This window comes from Ambystoma mexicanum, chromosome 10 (assembly GCF_040938575.1).
Source record: "Ambystoma mexicanum isolate Mex_15411 chromosome 10, UKY_AmexF1_1, whole genome shotgun sequence".
Taxonomy (NCBI): Eukaryota; Metazoa; Chordata; class Amphibia; order Caudata; family Ambystomatidae; genus Ambystoma; species Ambystoma mexicanum.
The window spans coordinates 943994058-944006539 of NC_090932.1; the positions used below are offsets into that span (position 1 = coordinate 943994058).

General features: G+C 46.1%; 1 protein-coding gene across 2 annotated transcripts in view; it reads right to left on the bottom strand.

Annotated features, from left to right (window-relative positions):
- NAALADL2 (N-acetylated alpha-linked acidic dipeptidase like 2) overlaps nt 1–12482 on the bottom strand; it is a 4115865-nt gene that overhangs the window by 993644 nt on the left and 3109739 nt on the right. For both annotated transcript variants that reach the window (XM_069618713.1, XM_069618714.1), the window contains one exon: nt 4607–4812. In XM_069618713.1, coding sequence (XP_069474814.1) covers nt 4607–4812 — 206 coding nt within the window. The remainder of the gene's footprint in view (nt 1–4606; nt 4813–12482) is intronic.

Consider the following 12482-nt stretch of genomic DNA (forward strand, 5'->3'; position numbering starts at 1 on the left):
GATCCACTTGCATATAGTTTGTTTAGTGACTGCCAGGTCCAATTTGGGACTGTATACCCAATGAATGATCATCCTGGCAAAATGTAGCCATTCTCGAAATATACAATTTTAGAGCCCTTTCTGGGTCTATCCTATGTAGTCTCTCTTCCTCTTTGCTGAATGAGGATGAGGATAGAAAGTTGGTAGCGTTATCTTCTGTGACAGATGGAAGTCAGGGACTACCTTCGGTAGGAATTATGGTTTTACCCTTAGGATGACTTTATCTTTATAGAAAGTAGTATGAGGAGACTTGCCAGAAAGAGCCTGCAACTCGCTTACCCTTTGGGCTGATGTTATTGCGATAAGTAGGACTGCTTTCAGTGTAAGGAGCCTTAAAGGGCATGAATGTAAAGGCTTGAATGGAATACAAGTCAGGAATTGTAATATGAGGTTTAAATCACAAACAGGTACATTAAATGGGACTGGAGGGTATACATTAGTAATTCCCTTTAGAAATTGTACAATCAAAGGGATTTTGAAATAGGAATCCTCCTCAGAGTAGCGCTTAAAAATTGAAAGTGCTGGTAGGTATCCTTTAATGGTTCCAATCCCGAGCCCCAGATTGTCTAAATGCAACAGGAAAGAAAGCACCATGGCTGTGCCACATTGGAATGGATCCACATATTCTTATCCTTGCACCAGTTACTGAATTTATTCCAATGACACCAGTGCAAGGATTTGGTTGCAGGCCTTCTGGCCGCAAGCAACATCTCCATTACATCATCTGGGAGGTCCCAATCCTTGTACCTCAGCCTCTCAGAAACCATGCATGAAGGCTGAGAGTTTTGACCTCTGAATGGAGAACTCGACCTTCCTCTTGCGAGAAAAGATCCTCTCTTAGTGGTAGACATATTGGAGGTCAGATGGACATGTCCAGAAGGTCTGGGTACCACATTCTCCTGGCCCAATCTGGAGCAGTTAGGATCATGGATTTACTAAACTTTCTCAACCTCGTGGTCATGTTAGGAATGACGGGGACTGGAGGAAATGCGTACAGGAGTGGAAATTCCCAGTCCACTATGAACGCTTCCCCTAGAGCTCCTCTTGGGGGAAATTCCCTGGAGCAATAAAGTTGGCAATTCTGATTGGTACCGGTCAGAAACAGATCGACTTGAGCGGTTGCTCAAAGGGTGAATATCTCTTTAAGGACTTCCTAAAATAGTTCCTGCTCGTGGGAGACTGTGCTCTGCCTGCTCAGAGCGTCTGCCACCGTCTTCTGCTCTCCAGCTAGGTGAACTGCCGATAGATTCCTTCTTGTATTGCCCAGAACCAGAGTTTCATTGCCTCTCTGCACAGTGGTAGTGACCATGCACCACCTGTTGTTGTTGAGGTAGTACATTGCCCCTGTGTTGTCCTTCATTATCAGGACATTCTTTCCCGTACAGATTGCAGAAAGGCCTTGAGTGCTAGCCTGATTGCCCGCAGCTGCAACATGTTGATATAAAGTTCAGACTTGGATGGAGACCAATGACTGCTGATTGTCAGTTTGTTGGTGTGGGCTCCCCAACTCATGAGTGAGGCGTCCGTCACTACCATTATCTCTGGGCATGGTTGCCAAAAAAGATTCTCTCTTGAGAATGTTGTCTTTGCAAGCCCACCATAGAAGGTCATGAGCTCGGAATTTGCAGTTGGTCCGACATATTCCCTGAGAATTCGTACCACTGAGTCCTGAGAACCCATTGAAGGGATCTCATTCTCAACCAGAGATCGAAGGCCAGAAGATGCTGGGTATTCTGGAATTTTGTTACCATCTGCTGAATATGTTGAGCTCTCACCTTGAGTGGCGAGGCTTTCCCCCGAAGAGGTATTCAGGACTGCTCTGATGAATTGGAGTTTTTGGAATGGTATCATATGTGACTTCTTGTAGTTGAGGGAGAAGCCCAGTCTGTGAAGGGAGTGGTAGGTGATACTATGTTCCTGGGCTTGTTCTGGTGAATGAGCCCTGATTAGCCAATCGTCCAGGTAGGGGTAAACGTGAATCCCCCCTCTCCTGAGACGTGCTACCACTACCATCAACTTGGTGAAAATCCTCGAGGCAGAGGTCAGACCGAATGTCAGAACTCAAAACTGATATTGAGAACCGCAAACTGCAAACTGCACTACTTTCTGTACTTGAGATGGATCAGCACATGAAATAAGCATCCTGAAGGTCCAATTACACCAAGCAGTCTTGGAGTTGGAGAGCCTGAAGGATCTGAGAAAGGGTAACCATCTTGAATTTGTCCTTCCTGAGGAAGTTGTTCAAGATTCTTAAGTCCAAGATGGATCTCAATCCTCTGTACTTCTTGGGAATGAGAAAGTAAGGGGAATACTAGCACTTGTTCCTCTCTGCAACAGGTAGATGTTCTATTGCACCTTTCTCCAGCAGGATTAACATTTCCTGCACGAGGAGCAGATCTGGAATTTTGACAGAGTTGGTTCCCGGTGGCTAATCTTGAGGTCTTTTTTTAATGGAAGTCAGTAACCTTGGGCAACTATTTCCAATGCCTAGGCATCTGAAGTACTGCCCTACCATTCGTTCAGATGCTGAGAAATTATGCCTCCCACTGGTGTCTCTTTGTTGAAGGCCTCAGAGAGGCTTAGAGGCAGCTGCAGTAGCGCTGAGGGTAAAGTTGCCACTGCTGGGGCTGATTTAGAACCCCTTCCTCATCCACCATGAGGCAATCGTCTTTGTCCCATTTGTCCGGCCTGTCCTCTCCCTCTACCAATTGAGGAATAGAAACGAAAAGAACAACCCCTCCAGGAAGATGAGCCTGAATAGTGCTGTTGAGGTTGTTGAATGGAGGTGCTAAGGGAATTAGCTGCTGCCTTGAGGTCTGCAGCTTCTCCAGATTCTCATCTGCCTTGCTGCCGAACAACCTTGAGCCGTCAAAGGGCATGTTGAGCAGTCTGGCCTGCATGTCCGGTGCAAACTCCAACTTTCTCAACCACACAAACCTGAGTAGTATAGTGCTAGCAGCCATGGATCTGCTAATGCTATCAGCAGTAGCCATTCCGAACTGGAGACATTCTCCCATTGCCTCCTTTCCATCCTTAACTATAGCCAGGAAGCCGTCTCTCTCGTCGCCTTCCGGGATGTGATCAGCTTTCATGGCAAAACAGTCCCATGGGGTATAAGAGAATCTTGAAAGAGTACAGGTGACATTGGTAGATTTCAAGGCCATGCTCCTTGAAGTGAAAACTTTACTTGTCCATGCATTTACCTTCTTGTCATCTCTATCTGGGGGGATAGAGGTGTAAGCCGATTGCTTGGTTGATTTGGCAGCCTGCAACAACAAGCTCTCAGGTGTGGGGTGCTTGGTCAGGTATTCTGGATCGCTGCTGGAAGGCCTGTAATTCCTTGCAAAGTTTCTGTTAACTGCAGGTCCAGATTCCAGGACTTCCCAATCTGCAGTAACCTTCCTCTGAAGGGCTTTGTGGAAGGGCAAAATTGGATCCTTCTGAGGGCCTTTGTCTAGGATGTCAGTGATAGCATCCTGTTTATATGTAGGGGAAGCTCTGCTCTGACCCATATATTCTGTGACCCTAATCATGAGATTTCTATAGGTGAAATCTACATGTTCAGAAGGGTCAGGCCTGCCAAATTCCAATTCTGATGAGGTGTTAAGACCACTGGCCGACTGGAGAGAATCATAAAGACTTCGAAGCCTCCCTCCCCACCTCTGCATTCTGTAAGAGCTTTCTCCGTCATGGCCTGACAGGACCCGCAGTCATCGGTACAGTGCCCGGAGCCCAGACACCACAGGCAGATGTAGTGAGGATCTGTAATGGACATGTTAGACCCACATTTGTAGCATTTTTTAAAGCCAAACTTTGGGGTAAAGGAGTCGATGATGAAGACGTTTTCTATGAAGAAAACTGAAGCAAGCCATTAATAACTCGAAACGAAAGCTTTCGGAAAAATAGAACTGAAGCCAACAGGTGCTACGTGCGCTATTTATACTGACGATGATGTTGACGCTCGATGGAGGCCCTCGCGGGACATCGATGCAACATCATCACATACCGCACCCTCTGCCGAGAATATTTTTTTCCAAAGCAGCAAAGCTGGCGAGAGATAATATCACAAGATGAGGAATACGTGGGAGGACACAATCCATTTGAAATTATATTCTGGGCAGATGCATGCTTGTTCCTTCCTATGCAAATCACCAGCCTCAGGGCCAAACTACCACAGGTATAGAGATACCGATCTGCCACAGACCAAAGAGTATCCCACAGTCGTGCTATATGTTGTTCTATGCAGATCATCCCACAACATGTCTTTACCCTCATTCTAAGATGGCTGTGGGTAGGACACACTTACATAGACATATTTTATGATGTGGACACATTTGCTGCTTTCAAATTGTGAATTAATAATAATAACTTAATAAATGTTCATTGAAGTAAGGAGGTAATAAAGAACAAAGGGAGCGATCAAGAATATTCTAGATATTTTAAAATGTCTCTGTAAGATTACAAGTGAATGTGCGCCCAGAAGGATAATACATTATACATAATACATACAAGTCTCAGCTTTTTAAAAAGCTCAAAACTGGCATATGCTTGTATTTAATTGCCTTACCTTAGCCCACTCATGGGAACCAATGCTTCCAAATGCTGTTCCATCCCATGAACAGAAAATAATAGTTCTCTGCGGCCTCCATCCCTGCTTAGTTTTCATCATCAGTGCCTGGATAAGCGTTGTGATTGTAGCTGCGCTGCTGGCCCATGTTAGGCTCCCAAAACTAAACAAACCTTTATGGTGACTGCCAACAATGACGTATCTATCTGAAAAGCACAAATAAATATGTACATGCTTTTGTGCTAAAAGGTACATGAGTTAAATAATTTGCCTAATTTAAAATATGGTGAAACATTACAATTCCACATACAATTAAAGCAGATGGTCCCATCTCTCTGCCGTCGTATAACTGCATGTAATGGCACGGTCTGAAATCTTTGGAGAATTTCTAGTAGGATGTACGCGGTTGTGATGTATTTACAATTACATATCAGGGTAGTTTGAGGACCTAGAACGGTGGCGTAGAGGGCCTTCCCGCGTTACAACTCCAGATCTGGTTACATATTGATCTAAATTATGTTTTTCACATACGCATAACAAAGCCATTAAAATGATGCTCATTCTAGTTTAATTTTTAGTTTTATTTTTTTTTTATTTATTTTTGAAGCGTTCACACAGCACGGGGCCATCTAGGCGCTCTTACAGGAGTTTTTGTCTTGGTTGCATATAACACACTTAAATATCCAGAGGTTTTTAAGCAAGGACCCGGGGATCGAACCTGTGTTTTTCTGTGTCGTCTTGCTTCCAAGGCGAACATGTTGCAGCTGAGCTATCTTCCTGGGATTCTAATGGCTTCATCATGAGTATGGCAGTAGCACTCATAACATATGCCTGTAACCATGTTTACTTTCTGCCAAATTATACATGTTGATGTGAATTATAGGAAATTTCACACACATGTGACCAGAAGTATTTCTTCTAGAAAAATAGAGGAATTAGTGCCTGCAGAATTACCTCCAACAGTAGTTCCTCTCACACCCTTAGAGACACAACAATTGTTATGAGCAAGAAGTAACAAAATGCAGTTTACTGCTATTTACATGGCAGTAACATTACAGGTGTATGTCAGTATCAGAATTACCATTCCAACTATACTTTCAATACGGCCATTAATTGAATCAGTCTTTGCTCCTTTTCTGACTTCATGTTGAATTTGCATTTATCTCATCCTGTGTACATTTGAAGAATATTACTCCTTCACTCTCTCATTCAATGCATCAACTTCTATCCACAAAGTATCAAGGCAGTTCTATGATACATATTTATGTAGTTGTATAATGTGCCCTACAACGCAGTCCTTGAAGTAACCTATTAAAATGATCAGTGTAATCTGAATACCATTGGAGATGTGAAACGACCATAATGTCAACAGCAAAGAGGTTTGAACAATCAGTTACAGACACCTCCAATATCAAGAAATACTTTTGGAAAAAAAAACGTATTCCTCTGACAAATCACTTCCCTAAACAAAAGGTTGCTGTTATGTTTCTGACGAGGATACACACTTCCAGATGACCAGGAAAAGTGACTGATGTAAATTTCGAATTATACAAGATTTCCTCTTCTGAACGATTGATATATTGCAACTTCTTGAATATAACTCTGGCAGCCGGTTTCGAACAAAATCAGGTTCTCAGCCATTTATTACAATTAACTGTCCATCATTTACTGATGTTGAGGTTTTATTCCAAATAAGTCTTTAGTCCCATGAAATGTCAGTGAATCGATCACCAACCAGTTTAAATCATGTTCATTAAATGCAACACAAACATTGACTCGTATTTCGTGCCTTGAAACACTTGTGTATAGGCGCGTTATAAATGCCATATCATATAATTTCATATCATAACTTTAGCTAAACGTTTTCGAGAATGCTGTGAATTAATTGCTTAAACAAATTGATACTTAATTGAAAATTACAAATTAAAAACTGTTACAAACATGTCTCAAACACATACACGCCTAATAACTATGCACCTGTTTTGTGGTCACGGAATGCATGTGTAGGAAAGACTGGCCACGTTTTATCATACTGGTGAAGCAATAGAGAAACAATTGTGTGGCTGTATTAGACACAGTCCAGGGAGATGCAGAGGCAAAATAGTGGGGATTTGTGTCAATGCAATGATAATTAGAGATATGTTTAAATGTGGATTTCAAGTACAATATAAAATCTTGAATGGCAAATAGCAGAGCCAGAGGAGGACATAGACAGTTACCCTCATTATGACTCTGACGGTAGCCCTGCCGGTAAACAGGACCCACTCGCAGAACTCATAGTTTGCCGGTGCGGAAACAACGGTATCGGCAAGCTTACTGATGCTGTTGTTTCCAGACCAGAAAACTCGTAATGAGGTCCAGTGTGTCTTAGTTAAGAACAAAATATCTCTGCCGATACATGCACAGGATAAAATATCCCATAACTTGTGTGTCTACTACTAAAGTAGCCAAAAGCTACATATGGTGGCCAAAGGAAAATACTGTGATGCTCAATTCAACCCAATAGGACTCTGTGTCATGCCCGCGCCGCTGGCACACGCATTGGCAACCATCATGGACTACTTGGTACTCATTTATCCTCCCAATACTCTTTGAACAACTCCTATTCACGCCTTGGTCTTAATTTCCATTTGCTCGACTTTGGTTCTTTCTTATTTTATTCAACTAACTACATTTACCACAATGCACCTTGCTACAGTCCTCAATTCCTGGCTATTCTCACTCATCGTTATTGGGACCACAATTCCCAGAATCCCTAGCGGCCAGTGCTGTTTCCACCTGCTCAGGACCAGAGAGGGAGGAGGCAGATTGTCTTCAGGTGTGCTGCTACAGGTGCTGTCAATTAGCCTGCCTCAGAACAGGGCAGGGCTGTATATAAGCAGCTGCCTGCAGGAGCACAGTGTCTTGCATCTGGAGAACTTGCCGCTCCTGTTTGCCTTGACACTCTACCTGGTTTGCTGTTCCTGTTGCTGCATTTCCCTGTTTTGGATCCAGTGCCCTGCCGGGCTCTCTACATGGCAGCTAATCACACTCTGCTGCCTTCCAGCCTCCGCCCTTGCCCTGCCGGGCTCTCTACTTTACAGCTGATCACGCTCTGCTGCCTTCCAGCCTCCGCCCTTGACCTGCCGGGCTCTCTACTTTACAGCTGATCACGCTCTGCTGCCTTCCAGCCTCCGCCCTTGCCCTGGCGGGCTCTCTACATTGCAGCTGATCACGCTTATGCTGTTTTTCCAGCCCCTGCCTGCCCTTCGGGGTTTCCTACCTTGCAGCAGATCACGCTCCGCTGCTTGCTACCTACCTTTTTCCGCTGGGTTCTCAGCCTGGCAGCCTACTACAGTCCTCTGCAGCCCTCTACAGTCAGTGACCCTGCTCCTCTGGGCTCACTCCCTGCGGCCCTGCTCTTCAGGGCTCCCTGCCTTGCAGCCGATCACGCTCTGCTGCCTTCTACCTACAGCCCTTGTCCTCTGGGCTTCCTGCCTTGCAGCCTACTACAGTCCTCTGCAGCCCTCTACAGTCTGTGGCCCTGCTCCTCTGGGCTCACTCACTGCTGCCCTGCTCTTCGGGGCTCCCTGCCTTGCAGCAGATCACACTCCGTTGTCTTCTACCTACAGCCCTTGTCCTCTGGGCTTCCTGGCTTGCAGCCTACTACAGTCCTCTGCAGCCCTCTACAGTCAGCGGCCCTGCTCCTCTGGGCTTACTCCCTGCTGCCCTGCTCTTCTGGGCTCCTTTCCTTGCAGCCTGCTCCCTCCGCTGCCTACAGCCCTTGTCCTCTGGGCTCCCTGCTTTGAGGCTTGCTACACTCCTCTGCCTCACAGCCTGTTTTACACATAGCTGCATACAGCCCTGCTCCTCTGGGCTCCCTACCTCGCGGCCCTATTCTTTTGGGCTCTCTGTCTGTCGCCTACTACTAATCTCTCTCTGTCCTGTTCTTCTGGACTAGGTGCAATCCACTACAGTTTGGCTGCACCTAGTGTCACTCTTGACTGCAGACTTGCTTCCTTCTGTGCAGCCCTTCTGTTTTCCTGACTGCTGCTCCCTTGTTCCCTTCCTTGAGTCCTCTGTACTCCAATTTAGATTATCTACTTCTGTCTAACTGCCTTTACTTCATTTCCTTCTGCTAGATTGCTCATTGTCCTCCTTTTCACTGGATACTTCTGTTCTTGTCTTCTCATGTGTCTTACGTAATCCCTTTTGTACAGAGCTTGCCCGTTGGTTTCCGGCAGGCAACCTCTGTCCCTTCCCTTGTCGCGTTTTCAGTGTTACAGACACCCACTGCTGTTGTTCCCAACCATGAGCATACAGCGCGGGCCTCTGTTATAGCAATCTCTGCAGATGGCTGGAGTTTCCTAAGGTTCGTGGAACACTCTTTCCCATTTCAGCATACACCCCAAGAAGGAATCCAGTTTGTTTGTACCTTTGTATCCTTTGCCCCTTTTTGGCTCCCAGCTACAGTTTCCTACTCTTCTTTCTTGTTGAACTTCCTGTGTGTGCTTATCTGCTACCTTACTTCAGCACAGCCACCCAAACCCTACCGGGTGCCCTGTGCCACTCTTGACAGAGTGCCATTCCTGACAGAATGCAAGACAATAAAGATTCCTGTTCCATAGGCAGGAAAAACACACACAGACCAAAGATGCCTTCTTTTCGGTTCAAGAAACCTCTACAAAGATCTAAAGTTTTTCTAAGGACAGCAAACAAGAACCCTAGTTTAAAAGACAGACTCGTCCTAGAAAACAAAGGTTTACAAGCACAGTACCCCACTCACTGGCTCTCTGACCCTTCTATGTATAACTACTTTGACATTTGCAACTATGATCCACAGTCTCTATCTGTAGAAGAACTACAGCTAGATAACGAACGCTTGCAGATTTTGTTAGCCCAACCAGTAGAAGACACTCATGCGCTTTCTGGCATTTCTTTTGACATTGCTTCAACCAAAGATGTTGCACTCATTGTGGCAAACTCTCAGCCAGAGTACGTGATTGCCAAAGTGACATCCTCAAGATCAGCTTGGCAAGCTACACAACCTCCCCAGACTACCGATACCACTCATTTAACAGGACGAGACATTCAGTATCCTGAAGTTAGAGCTGCTAGTCCTGGGTACAAAAGACCAATACTGACCATCGCTTGTTCTAATGCTTCCCCTGCAACTACTAACCACGATAACTCTAAGGTCAGTCTTCAGATGGTAACACCTGGCTTTTCTGCTACACCAGATTCCGAAGTTGTAGAACTGGCTAATGGAACATACCAGTTTCAAGAACAGCTCTTGCGCCTTAAAAGACAAACCCAAGACCTCTATGATGAATTTGTCTATCTGCATTATAAGAATCTAGCAAAGGGACACAATTTACCAGACCATCTGACACTATGTCCAACACCCGACATTTTGTCTTTAGAGTTTAACAGATTAAGGCCTGTACTGGTAACACAGAAGCGGATACAGATTTATGCAGAGCAGATGGAAGACCTGAACTTGGCATATACATACCAGAGACAGCTTGACACCACTCATTCACTTACTAGCCACAGTAACTCAGGCTGTCGTTCAGATGGTGAAGAATTGACTCCTCCAGTGGGCCAGATCGCTCACACGGCCATTACGCCAAAAATCAGGTGTAATCATCTGACTGAAGATTCCGCTGAGTCAAAGGATTGTTCCGTTCTTGCCCTTGATGTTGGTCCTTTACTCCCACTTACAGCCTCTACTGAAGTGACCAGATCTGAGATGTACTCTGCTTCTATGAACATTGGCACTCCTGACCATGAGTCAGATCCTGAAACATATCCAGTGCCTGTCTGGAATCCAACTTTGCCTACTGTCAATACCCCAGATCCATGTATCAATTTGGGCACACAAGACTTTACAGGCCAGCCTTCGGAAGGCTTACCCTTTCCTGGTCCTACATCCACCATGCTACTTGTTACAAGATCTGCAAGACCAATCTCTGCTGATCCTCCTGCTAGTACTCCTGAATCTACTACTGATGACGCATCTCAAATCATTCTACTGCAGTCGAAGCAACTCCTTCCTCTCTGCCTGCAAGGACAGTACCTGTTGCAAAGCCAGTTAAAGGCTCTCCTATTAAGGCTACAACCCCGGTAGATCCTGTTGGTGCCTCTGCAGCACCTAAACTACCAGTCATGATGCCATCAGTCTCAGTTGTGTCCCTGTCCGCTTCTGCTCCTGTGACACATATACTTCCAGCTGTTACAGCATCTGAACTTCCTACTGCCATTCCTGGTCTCCCTGCAACTCATGGAGTTCCTGCAACATTTGTTACTCATGAAGTCTCTGTCGCAAATCTTAAAGTTGCCATGGCTGCTTCTGACTATTTGGACGACCGTCCTAGAGCAACCACTTCAGCTGAATCTCTGGTTCCACCTTTCAGCATTGGACCATTGCCAGTCCTAAGGAAGACCACTTCTTTCAAAGCAATATATGCCATGGAGCCTGCAGCACATCTCCACAGTTCCTCAGTTCATGAACATACTGTTGGGTTTTGGGTGCCTAAGAAGTTGTCTCTTCTGAATTCTACCTCAAAGGTTTGAAACATTGGTAATGTCTTCTCCCTTCAAGACTCTCACCTTGCAGCATTCAACAGATTTTGGTGCTTCTTCTTTCAAAGCAATATATGCCATGGAGCCTGCAGCACATCTCCACAGTTCCTCAGTTCATGTACATACTGTTGGGTTTTGGGTCCCTAAGAAGTTGTCTCTTCTGAATTCTACCTCAAAGGTTCGAAACATTGGTAATGTCTCCTCCCTTCAAGACTCTCACCTTGCAGCATTCAACAGTTTTTGGTGCTTCTTGATGTGCCTTTTTGGTCTAAGACTCTCTCGCGGTGTGACAGGCCTTGGACGTGCTCTTCTTGTTGGTCAGTCTTCAGGGGGCCCGGAGAGGGGCATGGAGAGGGGCATACTGTCATGCCTGCGCCGCTGGCACACGCATTTCAACCATCATGGACTACTTGGTACTCATTTATCCTCCCAATACTCTTTGAACAACTCCTATTCACGCCTTGGTCTTTAATTTCCATTTGCTCGACTTTGGCTCTTTCTTATTTTAATCAACTAACTACATTTACCACAATGCACCTTGCTACAGTCCTCAATTCCTGGCTATTCTCACTCATCGTTATTGGGACCACAATTCCCAGAAGCCCTAGCGGCCAGTGCTATTTCCACCGGCTCAGGACCAGAGAGGGAGGAGGCAGATTGTCTTCAGGTGTGCTGCTACAGGTGCTGTCAATTAGCCTGCCTCAGAACAGGGCAGGGTTGTATATAATCAGCTGCCTGCAGGAGCACAGTGTCTTGCATCTGGAGATCTTGCCGCTCCTGTTTGCCTTGACCCTCTACCTGGTTTGCTGTTCCTGTTGCTGCATTTCCCTGTTTTGGATCCAGTGCCCTGCCGGGCTCTCTACATGGCAGCTGATCACGCTCTGCTGCCTTCCAGCCTCCGCCCTTGCCCTGCCAGGCTCTCTACTTTACAGCTGATCACACTCTGCTGCTTTCCAGCCTCCGCCCTTGCCCTGCCGGGCTCTCTACTTTACAGCTGATCACGCTCTGCTGCCTTCCAGCCTCCGCCCTTGCCCTGCAGGGCTCTCTACATTGCAGCTGATCACGCTTATGCTGTTTTTCCAGCCCCTGCCTGCCCTTCGGGGTTTCCTACCTTGCAGCAGATCACGCTCCGCTGCTTGCTACCTACCTTTTTCCGCTGGGTTCTCAGCCTGGCCGCCTACTACAGTCCTCTGCAGCCCTCTACAGTCAGTGACCCTGCTCCTCTGGGCTCACTCCCTGCGGCCCTGCTCTTCAGGGCTCCCTGCCTTGCAGCCGATCACGCTCCGCTGCCTTCTACCTACAGCCCTTGTCC